This window comes from Echinops telfairi, unplaced genomic scaffold (genome assembly GCF_000313985.2).
Source record: "Echinops telfairi isolate 266 unplaced genomic scaffold, ASM31398v2 ScPeMD7_24;HRSCAF=84, whole genome shotgun sequence".
NCBI classification, from domain to species: Eukaryota; Metazoa; Chordata; class Mammalia; order Afrosoricida; family Tenrecidae; genus Echinops; species Echinops telfairi.
In genome coordinates, this window is record NW_022103921.1 from 3,520,637 (window position 1) to 3,535,759 (window position 15,123).

The 15,123-nt window shown below is 40.9% G+C and overlaps 1 protein-coding gene across 1 annotated transcript in view; it reads left to right on the top strand.

Annotated features, from left to right (window-relative positions):
- CAB39L (calcium binding protein 39 like) overlaps positions 1-15,123 on the top strand; it is a 98,473-nt gene that overhangs the window by 17,460 nt on the left and 65,890 nt on the right. Inside the window, exon 2 of the mRNA XM_013007579.2 lies at positions 14,130-14,278. Coding sequence (XP_012863033.1) covers positions 14,177-14,278 — 102 coding nt within the window. The 5' untranslated portion in view covers positions 14,130-14,176. The remainder of the gene's footprint in view (positions 1-14,129; positions 14,279-15,123) is intronic.

Sequence of the window (15,123 nt, forward strand, 5' to 3'; positions counted from 1 at the left end):
CATGGTGGTTTTTTGGTTTTTTTTGCATTCATATTTCTTTTTTCAAGTTTTATTGGCACTTCATCCACATATCATATAATTCCATCGTATCAAGAAAAGTTGTACAAGTCTCACCACAATGAATTCTAGAACATTTTCTTCTTCATTGTACTCATTGTTACTCATGTAATTTTTTTCTCTAATTGACACAACATGTGCACAACAAAAATATACGCAACAGAACTTTCTCGAATTTCACAACTTCATGTACAATTCAGTGCCATTGATTATACTCTTCATATTTTACAACCATTATTGATATCCTTTTCCAAATTATTCCACCACCATTAACTTCAAATCAGTGCTCCCTAAGCAACAACTCTTCCTCCTTCACTGATGGTAGCCATTGATCAAGTTTGTTTTTTCTTTGTTGCTGGTAACCACTAATAATCTCTACTCTCTATGCATCTCCTTCTTTTAAGTAAGATCATGCAATATTCTCTTGAAACTGACTGCTCAGTACGGAGTTTCCCAGGCTCATCCATGTTGTGGCATGCCTCTCGATTTCATTTTTCCTTATGACCGCATAGTATTCCATTCTGTGTATGTCCCATACTTTGTTTATCCATTCCTCTGTTGATAAGTATTTCCCTGTTTCCACTGTTTAGCTATTGTGAAAAGTGCTTAAGTAAACATTGGCTTGCAGGTTTCTGTTTGTATTCCTGCCTTCACGTTTCCTGTGTATAATATATCTTGCATTGGGATTACTGGGGCATATGGTAGTTCAATGTTCAACTTTTTGCAGAACTTCCAAGTTTTCCCATAGTGGCTGCATATTCTGCTGACATCAATATCATAGATGCTGTATTAGTCTGGGTTAACTAGAACCACAAATCCAGAGACACTCATGTATGTGTAAGAGAGAGCTTTATGTCAAAGAGCAATTGTATATTAACAAAACATCCTAGCCCAGTTCTGATCAGTCAATTACAAGTCTACAAGTCCGATAATAGCCCATATATCTGATTAAGTCCATAAATTCCTCTTTAGACTTACACAACTCTGCAATAATGCTGAATGCAGGAAGATCACAAGCCAGTAAGTGGGTTGAAAGTCTTGTGGATCCAGTGGTGGTGGAAGCATCTCAGGGCTGGTGTGGGTCTCCCTGTGGCTCCTGGCTGCTATCAGCATAGCTCCATGTGGCTTGTCAACAGGAATGTCACGCAGAGAGAGAGTGTGTCCAACCTCCAGGGAGGAAGACAGGATCCCCAGAATGCTCAGGTGAAGGCCAGGGCCACACAGAAGCATCGTTGGCTGTGACTTGATTGACAGGCTAGACTCCACCCCTTTGCTCTAGTTGACAGATTATGTAACTGCCACAGGTGCATAGATGCAAAATATCATAAATACTTTGATGGTATGTATTTCTCCTTGTGAATCCTGTCCAGAAAATAGTTTTTAAATGGCCATCCCTGGACTTTTCTGAAAAAAATTTAAATGCACCATTATTTTATTTTTTTAATATTTAAGAAGTTTAAAATTAAAATTACAGTAAATTTCATAAAAGAAAATGTGTATGGATTGTTTAATAAAAAGCCAATTTTCTCTGTAAACTTTCACCCAAATCACAATGAACAATACAAAAATATATGTTTTAAAAAACAAAAAAGAGTTTAAACTAGCAGTCTCCAAGAAATAATTTTGGAAAGGCCCCTCTCATCCTCATTGTCAGTTACAAAGCACATTTATTTTAAACAGAAGACTCATTTTTTGATCAACTTCCTTACAATGAGTGAGCAGTTGAATAGTGCTTTTTATTGGCCTACCTCTGGAAATCATATGATTTTCTTTGTTGGCTTATGAGAATAAACTTTCATGGGAAATTAGCAGTATTTTTGAAGAGCACAGTTCACACATAAAGAACTGGGACTACTCATTAGCTACTTCCAGACAAACATATCTGTTCCCCTTGAAAATATTGTACGTGGGATTAAAGGGCATTTAGTGTACCAAGTGACCTTTTCTTCTAGTCCACCCCCCCTCCCCCCCACACACACAACATTCCTTTCTGTGGATGTCACTGAACATGCTCAGGTGAGTCATCACATGAGTGATTGGCTTTCGACTGCCTTCAGAGGCCCTCGCACATAAGTTGGGAATCTAGAATGTCTGATTATATAGGATGGCAGAGAATCCTGCCGAAGTCGGCCGGAGTTTCTTAGGAGCAGATCCAAACCATCTTTCTTGCCTTTTGCTTCAGAATCTGAGCCAAGGGCAATTCTTTATGGACTGTCATAGTCAGAGGAGAATCAGAAATGGTAACTGTTTGACTAATGCTTTGAAAAGCATGACACTCAGATAGCCCACAGCCTGTACTTTTTAAAATGAGTTATTTTTTATTCATTATAAAATAAATTCCCCCCACAACTACCATGACCCCAATCCTGCCGTGCAGACCCGGTTAGACCAGAGGATGCACAGCGGTACAGATGGGAATTGGAAACGCAGGGAATCTAGGACAGGTGAACCCCTCAGGACCAGGGGTGACAGTGGCGATACCAGGAGGGAAGGGGGGGCAGAAGGGGGGAATTGATCACAGGGATATGCATATAGCCTCCTCTCTGGGGGACGGGCAGCAGAGGGGTGGGTGAAGGAAGACGCCGGGCAGTGTAATATAAGATATAATAATAATTTGTAAATTATTAAGGGTTCATCGGGCAGGGGGGAGTGGGAAGGGAGGGGGAGGGGGGGGAAAGGGAAGATGAGCTGATTCCGGGAACCCAAGAGGAAATCGAATTTTGGGAATGATGAGGGCAACGGATGTATAGGTGTGCTTTACACAATTGATCTATGTATTGTGATGAATTGTATGAGCCCCAATAAAATGATTTAAAAAATAATAATAATAAATAAATAAATTTAAGAGAGGTGTTCTGATTATAAAAGTATTTGCTCGCTTTAGTATGCAAATTTTGAAGTGGGGAAACACCAGAAAAGTTGAAGGGAAGAAGGGGAAAAATCAAGCATCTCTAATTATAGCCATCCAGCCCACTTGCAATGGCCATCAAACTTTGAAACAGCTTTTTTCTGTGCATAGTTGTCCCCATGTTTTCATTTGATTTTTGTGTAGACTTGGTGGCGTAGTGATTAAAGTGCTAGACCCCCAAGGAAAAGCTCAACGGTTTGAGCCCACCAGCCATGTCCCCAGAGAAAGATGTGGCAGTTCCTTCCTGTGAACATGACAGTTTGAAAAGTTTTTGGAACTAAAGTCCCATGACCATTGAATGTTAGCCTGGGACTGCCATGTATTTGCCATTTTAATGCCCTGTTTGTTTTCTTATGTTATGTATTAGCCTGGTAGACATGAGTGTTATTGAAAGTTTTACTCTATTACCAACCTTCATTGTCCGTGTAAATAGTGTCTAGTCACTTAAGAGTTTGAGCAATTTGATTATTACAAGTCAACATTCATGTATTGAAGGCTGAAGCCATCGTATACTTGTATAATTTCCTTTTCTCGACTGTGTTTTAAATTCTATATTAATGATACTATCAATAGAATTAACTTATTCCCCAGGGTGCTGCAGCCACCAAGAGTGGTAAAGAAACCCAGATGGTGCTCGGCTATCAGAAAGAATAGCTTCTCACACCAATCTGTGTGATCGTGAAGTGTTGATGGGATCAGTTATCAGGCATCAGAAGACCCCAAACAAACAACCATTTTGATGCAAAGGACGGGGGTCTGAATGGAGACCCAAAGCCCATCTGTAGACAATTGGACATCCCCTAACAGAAGGGCCACAAGGAAGGGATGAGCCAGTCAGGGTGCAGTACAACACTGATGAAACACGCAGCATTCCTCTAGTTCTTTAATGCTTCCTTCCCCCGCTACCCCCACTACTATCATGACCCCAGTTCTATCTTACGAATCTGGCTAGACCAGAGCATGTACACTGGTACAAATAAGAGCTCTCGACACACACAATTCAGGACAGATAACCCCCTCAGAACCAATCATGAGAGTAGCAATACGATGAAGGATGTGGGGAGAAGGGGAGAGAAAAGGGGAACTGATTACAATGATTGATGTACAGCCCCCCCACCCAGGGGGACAAACAACAGAAAGGTGGGTGAAGGGAGACAATGGATGGTGTTAACTATGAAAATAAAAGTAACAAATTATCACGGGTTCACAAGGGTGGGAGGGTGGAGGAGGGAGGGGAAAAAAGAGGAGCTAATACCAAGGGCTCAAGTAGAAAGAAAATGTTTAGAAAATGATGATGGCAACATATGTATAAATGTGCTTGACATAATGGATGGATGGATTGTGATAAGAGCTGTAAGAGCCCCCAATACAATGATTTATTAAAATTAATTTTAGAAAAGCTTCTGGTGTCTTATAGGCTTGTCTTCCAAACAAGCAGCCATCTAAGTGAGGCATCAACTAAGTCTACATGGAGGAAGCATCCCAGCCTGTGTGCTCCAAGGATTATAAATAATAAAATCCAAATTTGAAAGAGGGAATGGTATCAGAGCTTAAATTGTGAACACTTTGCCGCAAACTGAGGATGACTGTGGAAGTCCAAAATCCGTTTGCAGGGCTCCCGCATGGAGTAAGCCTCTGGTGAATCCCCTCTGAACATAGTCCAAGGATATGAATAACCTTGCTCTCAGAGAGCAACGTAAAGTTGATATGGCAGATATAGTTAGGTTAAAATATAATACCTTATCATTTGATCACCCTTATATCCATTTTAAGGTTATTTCCCTTTTTAATATTTTCTGCTTTCTTTTCTATTGAGATTTTTCTGTTTTGTGTAGGCTTTCTTGGTTTTGTTGTTTGCTGCCCATTTGTGTTTTGTATGATTTTCTTTATATAGAACCCATGATAGGTAGATCTGTAGAGACAATGATGGGGCTAATAATTACATAAGGGCTTGGATGCATAGTGGTTTCACCTTGGACTGCTAACTACAAGGTCAGCAATTTGAAACCCCACAAAGTGCTCCTCCGGAGAATGCTGGAACTTTCTACTCAGAAACTTACAGGAGGCAGTTCTACCAGGTCCGATAGAGTCGCTCTGTGTTGGCCTCTGTTCAATGGCAGTGAGGTTGGTTTTTCAGGGGTATCGTGGGGGAGAGTGGAAGCAGGTGAGGAGCCAGCAATGATCCATATGGTTGAAGGATTAAGTCATATGATCTGTGAAGTATATGCCAATAAAACTTTTTTAACCCCCAAACGCTATTGGACAGTACTACTTAGAGTGTTGGTGGTGCAGCCTGGTAAGCTTTGGACAGTTAACTACAAGGTCAACAGTTGAACCTCACCAGCCACTCTGAGGGAGAAAGTTGAGGCTATCTGCAACTATAAAAACTTGCAGCCTTGGGCATTTATAGAGGTCTAGATAAAGACATGTCCATATGCAAATATATTTACATATGAGGATGGGGAAATAGATCTATGAGCCTACATTTATAGGTTTAGTATTAAGGTAGCAGAAGGACATTGGGCCTCCACTCAAGTACTCCCTCAATGCAAGAATACTTTCTTCTATTCAATTGGCATTCTGTGATGCTCACCTTCCCGACACAACGACACAACCGCTGGGGTGGGGTGGGGAATTGCAGCCTTGGGACAGAAAAAGCAGGACCGAGCAGGATGCCTGCCTGAATGGTCACCCAGGAGAAGCCATTCTTCAGCCCAGGGGACAAAACTGCAGAGCAATAAACCCTTTGACTTGGAGCAGCAAAACCATACTCCCAGGAAGCAGCAGCAGCAACAGCAATCACTGCCCACACCAGTACCGGCAAACGGGTAACAGGCCAACAGCCAACATGAAGGCTTGAACTTGGACAAGACCTTTACCCAATGGTAAAGGTGGGCAGTCTTCCTCCTGACATCGCCGAGGAAGAAATGAGGAGACTATTTGAGAAGTCTAGCAAGGCCTGTAAGGTCTTCGCTCGTAAGGAGAAGGCTTTGTCTTTGCCTGCCAGAGTGCATCCCTTACAGTCCGGAACCTTCCTCAGTCTGTGCTCAACAAACTACAACTGAGTGTTTGGGGCCAAGCTGCTACAATGGAAGGAACAGGGGCGATTGGTGGAACCCCTCCTGCATTTAATCGTGCAGCTCCTGGAGCTGAATTTGCTCCAAACAAGCGGTGTCAATACTAATAAATGTGTGGTCTACTTCCCCAAAACCTGTCAAAGAAGGACCCTTTTTTGGATTAGACAGAATTCTACTCTGGAAGAGTGTTAGGGACTCCTCTCTGTAGTTGGGTCTTGCCTGCCTGTTCGACTCATGGTAGTAGGCTGGCGGCAAAGGGCAAGGGAGGGGTAGTATTTAACCAATCAGGTCTGTGTGGTCTATTATATAACAAGTCAACTCAATTCCATGCGCTACATTCCCGAAGTCACAATATCATGATGTTAAGGTTCTGGCGGAAACCGTGGCAAAAATTGATCCAGTTAGCACCCTATTGATCTTGTTCATTCAGTTTTCATCCTAGCTGGGTTTGTTGGTTTTTGGTTTTTTTGGGTGGGGGGGTGGGGTGGTGTTTTTTTCTTTCTCATCTTTCATCTCCCAACCCAAGAAACTACCATATATACCACAAAAACCAAATATCCCCCAATGACCCTAACTCCATTGCTCAATTCACTGTTAGGTCAGCATTCAAGCAAATGTCTAGAGAGTTACCAACAGCATATATACATACGGTTCTGTTGTATTGTATATATTGTCCATAATGGAGACATTTTCTCTTATAGATTTTTTATTTTAATATGTCTTTAAAAAATCGTGTAAACTTCTGGTACAGATAGGAACTGGAAACACAGGGCTTCCAGGACAGATGAACCCCACAGTGGTGAGAGTGGCAATGACGGGAGGGTGGAGGGAAGGTGGGGGAGAAAGGGGAACAGATGACAGAGATCTGCATATGGCCTCCTCCCTGGGGGACGGATGGCGGAGTGGGTGAGGGGAGACGTCGGACAGTGTAAGATATGACAAAATAATAATAATTTATAAATGATCGAGGGTTCGTGGGGGAGTTGGGTGCAGGGAGGGAGGAGGAAGATGAGGAGCAGATACCAGGCGCTCAAGCAGAAAGCCAATGTTTTGAGAATAAGGAGGGAAACAAATGTACTAATGTGATTGCCACAATGGAGGTTTATGTGGATCGTGATAAGCGTTGTACAAGGCCCCAATAAAATGATTCATTTTAAAAATTGTGTAAACTTGCCTCCATCTTTCACTTGGATGAGGACAAACTAGAAATGGCCCCTTTGTGTCTTATGATGTTGCTATTCACAGTTTTTGGGATAGGCCCAGTGCAGTCTTGGGAATCGGAGTGCTGTCTCTTGAAGGTCTCACGGAAACTTTTCGCTTTGCCTATGTTCAGTCATTATGGTGTGCATTTTTGGTATTGTTATACCATGTTTGATTTGTCCCTGATACATTTGATTTGTCCCTGATGCATTAGCGTCCCCTGAGAAATGGAGCAGAAATGCAGCATCAACTAATTAAAATGCTTCTTAAGCCTAAAAAAAATTACAGCCTCAGACACCCTATATAGGATCGCTATAAGTCAGAATCAATTTGGTTTTGTTGGTTAGTTAGTTTACTCTGTTCTAGGGTTGGAATAGGTTGGAATTCATGGCAGTGAAATGAATAGGTTTGTGTAGCTGTAGGTTTACCATATAATGTGGGATGCCATTAACCTTTCCATGGCATTTAATCCTCATAAGCATTTTCACGCATTTCGTCAAGATGAATGAAAAACACAAACCCACAAGTAGTTTAGGTAAGATATGATCAGTTGTAAGACATAACTAGATTTCAGAGATATTGAAATGCTTTGAGATGAAATAAAGTATTTAAAAACTTATGAGTGGGTCTAAAAAAAGTTCAGGGAAAAGAGGAATTAAAAAGTAATGGAATTTCTCTGCAAACTCTTGAAACCCTTCCTATACTAATATTTCATCAAGCGGCTATATCATAGCTTCTTTAATGATTCAGTCATTGTTCTCCATTGTTTACTGATATACCTTACAGAAGAACATTTTACATAGAAAGGTAGCCTTTTAGTTTATTTTCTTAGAACCGATTGCTGGGTGTCGAACTCCTACTGGTGAGAATAGATGAACCAATCAGTTGCCGTTAAATCGATTCCAACTCATAGCACCTTCCTGTGTGGTGGAATTGAACCGCGTGCCCCAGGGTCTCCAGTGGCTGGTTTTGGGAAGTAGATTGCTGGCGTCTCTACCAGACCTTGCCAGACATGGCACTTCGTTTGACTTCTTTCTATTTATAATGAATGAGTAACTGTAAGTATGCTTTGTATTTCTATCATTATAAAATATATTCTTCCCCTTCTGCATTGCCTCACCGAGAGTTATGTTTGTCATTTCAAAATATATATTCTTCTTGTCTTGAGGAGTTCTATTTAGCTTCTTAACTTGAATTCTTACTTGTAGTCACTTGAATTCTTACTTGTATCCCTGCTCGAATGAATTGCTTTTATAAATTATTATTCTACCACATGCCTAGAAAATAGTATAAAAACAACTCCCTTTCCAGAACCAGTTCTGATTTTTAGCATTTATTTTGTTCAACTCTTTGTAGGCTTGATCCTATCACATCTTTTTGTTAAATATTTGGTAAGTATGCACAATTTGTCCACAGATCAATGGTATGTTATGTAGAGATTTAACTATGATGTGATAGGCCTTCCCTGTCAGAACTGTAGATTTTCCCTGTCATCTTATGGCAGTTAGTTTTGGGTTGGTACAAAGACAAGCTGATTTTTCTCTTTTTTCTTTTTTTTTTTGTTTGCTTCTCAGGAATGTTTTGAGAGGGGAATATTTCTTTCCTTTTAAAACCACAAGACATTCAGAATTTTGCCTAGGGCAATCATTACTCTCAACTAGAAAAGAAAAATCCTGTCTCCAATCAGGTTTACACCTTTTTCCGGATGAAAAAATGCTCTTCTGTTAAAACTGTCTGCTTCCGCTCCATTTTTATTTCAGTTGGTCGTTGTTGCTGATTTCCTCCCCCCATTGTCAGTGGTGTAAAACCTGTCATGTAGGGTTACATTCCCTCATCTCTCTTCTCTGTAGCTACATCTGTACATGCACATGTCTCAATATCAACCAAAAAACTTAACTCACTACCATCGACTTAATTCTAACTCATGGCAACCCTATAGGACAGGGTAGAACTGCCCCTGTGGGTTGGGGAGATTAACTCTGTACGGGAGTAGAAAGCCTCATCTTTCTTCCTCAGAGCAGCTGGTAGTTTTGAACTGCCAACCTTCTGATTAGCAGCTGAACTTGTAACCCACTGTATCTCCTTCAGTAGCTACAAGAGGGCTTGAAAAAAAGTTTTGGGGAACAAGAATAGAATTAAATGATGGTGGAATTTTTCCCTAAACTTTTAAAAGTCCTGTCATACATCTACATGCATCCTGTATCTTGTCTCCATCATTTTAGTGTATTTGACTTTTTCTAGAATTTTGAATTACTATTTATGTGTCTTTCCCCAATTTCTTTTGAACCCTTTAAGGATAATTCAATTTGAATTTCCTAGTTCAATGTGTAACCACTGTGCTACCAGGGCTCCCTATTGATGCACATTATAGTTGCTGGGTAAATAAGTTTTGAATAAATAAATATAGACTACGCTGATTTAATTGTCCTCCGTTAATTTTCTGAGGTCTCATTTCTGCTCTTTGCAGATTTGGATGGTCATGGTACATTTGGAGTGTGTGTGTGTGCTTATGTATGTGTATGAAGGTAAGTCATGAAATATGGCTTATGAGGGTTCCAATTCATACATACACAGGTTAATTCCAAATAAAATCTGTTTAGACAAGTTCTCTCAGAAATAAGCTTGTCTTAGTCCCATTAGGGTCCCTTTAAACAAAAAGATCCATTAAAAACTGCCTTCTGAGCGGATCTGCTGCACCAATTAAATTCCAGCCAAAGAAGTCAGGTCAGAAGGTTCTGTTGACTGTTATTGGGGATTCCAAACAGATTTTTAAAACCATTTTTTTTTTACTGAGCATTAGGTGGGGGTTAATATTTCAGCTAATCAGTTTTGTAGTCAACAATGTAAACTACTCATCCTCCTTCAATAGCTTGCCCTGCCCACCTCCCTACGCCAAAGGGATAATATTAATCAATTATCTTAAAGAGCACAGGATGATCACAGGAACTTATTTGGAAGCTTTATGAAAATTTAAACCTATCATGCTAAGGAAAAGGCCAGGAAAATCGTGCCAATGAAGTTTTTCCCCAACCTGACAAGGTACCAATACATTTTACAAGGGTAGCAAGTGCTGTTCAATGAATAGTTCTGGGAAACCTTACCCGGTCCACCTTAAAACTTGGATCTTGCCCTTCTAGACTTCTTTTTATTCCCCAGGCTTAAAGAACATGGAAAAGGAATGCAGTTGGAGTTTTTCTAGAATGCTAGAGTAGAGAGAGCTGTCCTATCTCCTGCAGAGAATTAATTTCAGAAACAACCTTTCCTGTCCAATAAGAGAAATGTCCACAGCCCCACAGCCCTCATGCTCTGTTTAAAAAAATGTAAAATAGAACCAGCATTATTTTTGTTTGGCTTGTTACTTATTCTTGAAAGTGGAAAAGTACAACTGGGCCAGTATCGGTCCATGACAGTGTAGTGCTGCTTGGCCCCTCTCAGAGCTAACCCTGGGGGTCAAATTCATATAGTATCCTCAACAAAATTATAAGTGCCACGAGTTACGTGTTGGACTGCTAACAGCAAGATTGACAGTTCAAACCTACCAGCTGCTCTGTGGAAGAAAGATGAGGCTATTTGCTCCCATAGAGGTGCACAGTCTCAGAAACCCTGTAGCGGGTTGTGATGATTCGGAATCTATTCAATGGTAGTGTGCTTGGATGGGTTTTTGAGGAGGCATTCAGCTATTGTCAGTCCGCTGGACCAAAATTAGCATCTTCTGTCGGTTTAGTGAACTGTAATGTCCTATAAAACATAAGGTAGGTTTTATGGGAAATTTATTACCACTGCCCTAGCTCCAGAAGATACTTTTTTTTTTTTTTTTCAGAAGATACTATAAGGACTTTTTCTTCAGCCATGATGGATGTTAGGAGTTAAAAACACATAATGGATTGGAATAGTAAAAAAAACCAATTAGGAATACATGCAATATGGTCTACCTAATTTTAAAACATGGTGTTCTATCTAATTTTAAGAATGCCTTGATTTTACAGATAGAGCAAATAATGCCCAGACAGTGGTACCCACTTGCTCTGAGTCATGCATTGACTCTATTAGTACTGCAAGACTAGATAGAGGCTTTCTTATTGTTAGGTATCATGGAGTTGGTTCCAACCCATAGCCACCTTATGCACAATGGAACAAAACCCTGCCTGGTCTTGCATAGTCCTTGCCATTGTCCTTATGTTTGAACACATCGTTGCAACCCCTGTGCCAACTAATCTTAATTCGGCTTTCCTCTTTCTCACTGCACCTCTACATTACCAAGCATGATGTTTGAGGTAATTTATTGTGCTAACATGGCCGATAAACACAAGTGGGATTAATTGAAGGGTGGAGAGATAAATGGCTCGGTGAGTCTCGCCTTTCTTGTCTCTCGCTCTTTGATCATCGACAAGTGTGCAGCTGCCTTGCTTGTTCTGTGCCTCAATTTGCAAGCTACGCTACCTATGGGACACCTAACCCGTGGACTGTGTCGCTGTAATTAGAGGTTCCTTCAAGACCTGCTTCGCCACACCATTGGAATTTACATCTCTTGAGCTGGGGACTGTCGGACCCTGTCATCTGGCTGACTCTTGGTGGCCTGCCAAGCCCAGGCCCCACAGTCTATGTTTGGTATTCCCGGGGACTTCATTGTTCTGTTCCCCTTGCTGTTCTGTTCCATTCCCTTAGTGTTTTGCCTCGGTGTGGTGGGATCAGATCGGGCGTAATTCCCATACTGTGTCTCCAGTGTTGTCCCCTGGAGGACTATGGGTCAGTGAGGGATGGCGTGTCTCATAGTAGGGCCGGCCATATGGTCTTCTCTGGCTGCTCTGAGTGGAATTCTAATCCTCAAGGCTTGGTGGGCCAGAATGTACTCCACTCTCTCTTCCTCCGCCTTCATTTGCTACCATGTGCTCTGATCAGACATGTCCCTCTCCCTGAGCTGCAGATTCAGTGATGTCCTCTGAAATAAATTCTTGCGGAGGGTGTTGGTGGGGTGTCCATGTAGTTGGGATTGGGGCCAGCTCCTCAGACCTCTCCACTGGTTCCCTACTCCATGCCGGCATGTTGCATTCACATCTTGGAGCACTGGGTTGAAGTCTGGTCCCTCTTTCCCTGTGGAGATATAAACAATACCCTCTGTGCCCCAGCTACCCATTTCTTTTCTTCTTTTCTGTTTTTTTTTTTTTTTTAACTTTTCCCCCCTCCTTTTTAGTTGGCTACCATATGTATCCCTGGATTTGGTCTGGCCCATGCCATACTACCTGGCCTTTGTCCCAGGAATGTTTGTATACAGTAGCTTTTTCCCTATGCCCCTTTTGCTTTTTTTTTTTTTTTTAAGCTTACCTCAGCAGACTCATGTACTTGCCCTTTTGTGCTTGGCTTACTTTGCTTAGCATGATTTCCTCCAGTTCTTCCCATGCAGCGATGTGCTTCCTACGTCCATCGCTGCTTCTTAGTGATGCGTAGTACTCCAGTGTATGTATGTACCACAGTTTTTCAATCCACTCGTCAACTGATGGAAATTTGGGTTGTTTCCATCTCCTTGCAATTGTGAACTGTGCCGTGATGAACATTGGAGCACAGATGTCTGGCCTTGGTTTGTTTCTTGCTTTTTCTGGGTATATGCCCGGTAGGGGGAGTGCTGGGTTATATGGTAGCTTGATTTCCATCTGTTTTAGATATCGACAGATCGATTTCCACAGTGGTTGTACATACTTACAGGTCCACCAGCAGTGGATGAGAGTCCCTGTCTCCTCAGAGCCCCTCCAACACTTGTTGCTCTCTGATGTTTTGAATTGGGCTATCTTTGAGGGTGTTAAGTGGTACCACATTGTTGTTTTAATTTGCATTTCTCTTATGGCTAAAGATCGGGAACATTTTCTCATATGTTTGTTGGCCATTCGGATTTCTGCCTCTGTGAAACTTCTGTTCAAGTCCTTTGCCCACCTCTCAAGTGGGCAATTAGCTTTTTTCTTTTTGGAAGCTAGCAGAGTATTGTAGACTTTAGTAATAAGGCCTTTGTCTGATGTGTCATTGCTAAAGATGTTTTCCCAGTCCTTGACTCTCTTATTACTCTCTTGGTGAATTATTTCAATGTACACATGTGTTTTATCTTCAGTATATCCATCCCATTTGTCAATTTGTGCCTCCTCTGTGTTTGTGTCCTTCCCTATTTCTGATAGCCTATGCATTCCCTGTGCCAAAGTTCTCAAGTTGGTCCCAATTCCCTCATTGATGGCCCTAATAGTTTGGAGTTTAACATCAAGGTCTGTGATCCACCTTGAGTTTATTCTTGTGCGTGGAGCGAAATAAAGGTCTTGTTTCGATTTTCTGCAGGTGGATATCCGTTTTTTCCAGCACCACTTTTTAAAGAGGGCATCTGCTTTCCATTGGATATTTTTTGGGTCCTTATCAAAGATCAGTTGTCTGTATGCTGATGATTTTATTTCCTGGTGTTTAGTTCTTTTCCATTGGCCTGAGTATCTGTCATTGTACCAATATCATGCGGTTTTGACAACTGTGGCTGTGTAGTATGTGTTAAAGTCAGGTAAAGCAAGCCCTCCCACTGCGTCCTTCTTCTTGAGGAGTTCTCTGCGAATTCTGGGCTTCTTCCCTCTCCATATGAAGTTGGTAATCAGTTTTTCTATTTCTTTGAAGAAAGATGAGGGTAATTGTCTCGGGATTGCATTAAACTTACATAGTGCCTTGGGCAGAACTCACATCTTTACTATATTGAGTCTTCCAATCCACGAGCATGGGATATTCTTCCATTTATTGAGGTCACTCTTGGTTAGCATGACAGCTTTTAATGTTTCAAGTTGATGTTATTAAAAACTGATGACAACATGTTTTGATGTGACAATTTAAGCATAGTAAGAGTTAAATTTACTTTTTTTGTTTGTTTTTAGCATTCTATCTTGGAAGAAGTGATATCTAGACATCAAAAAAAGAAAAAATGCCTTTGTTTAGTAAATCACACAAAAATCCAGCAGAAATTGTGAAAATTCTGAAAGAGAACATGGCTATTTTGGAAAAGCAAGACAAAAAGACAGACAAGGTATGAGCAAAAACAATATTTTAAGTCCAAAATATTTTAAAATACATATATTTTACGTTCAAAACCAGTGAAAACCTCAACAAAGAATCTCTGATGTACATTTAGGGTCTCCACGAACACATTAAATTTTAACTTCTAGGTTTATGAAGCTGTAATTGTTTGTTCTATTAGTATCTAAAACTTTCGAATCTCTACAACTCTCAAGTCACTATCTAAAGGCACTACCTCTGTTGGGTTCCTCTATACTACAGAGTTTACAGATGTAAGGATGCCTACCAGTGTCTGAGGTTATACTGATACATCAATACAAAAGGTAAAACCTTTTTATCCAGTGATTGATAACAATGTCTACAACATTGAAACCTCATTTAAAAATTGTTTAAAAATAATCGTTAGAGGGACTTACCTCATAGCAAGGAACTTTGTGATTTCAGCTACTATATACAGGATCCCTGGTAGCGTACTGGGTTACATGATGGGCTGCTAACTGAAAGGCTGGTGAGGCTTTCTACTGTTGTAAAGATATACAGTCTCAAAAGCCCACAGAGGCAGCTCTGCTCTGTTGTGTAGGGTCGCCATGAGTTGGAATCAACTCCAAAGCAGTGAGTTTAAGTTTCTAAAAGAATTTTTATAGGGATTCTAAATTCTTCATATTCGGTTTCTTTTTAGAATGACTTATGTATAGCACAGTTCAAAATGTCTGCAAAATAAATTCTATCTGTCATATAAATGAGATCCCTGATGGCATAGTGGGCTGCTGACCACAGTGGCAGTGAGTTTTTTGGTTCCCCCCCCCCACCACTGGTCATAGATATCTCTCTATGCCAATGTATGCTATCATGCTA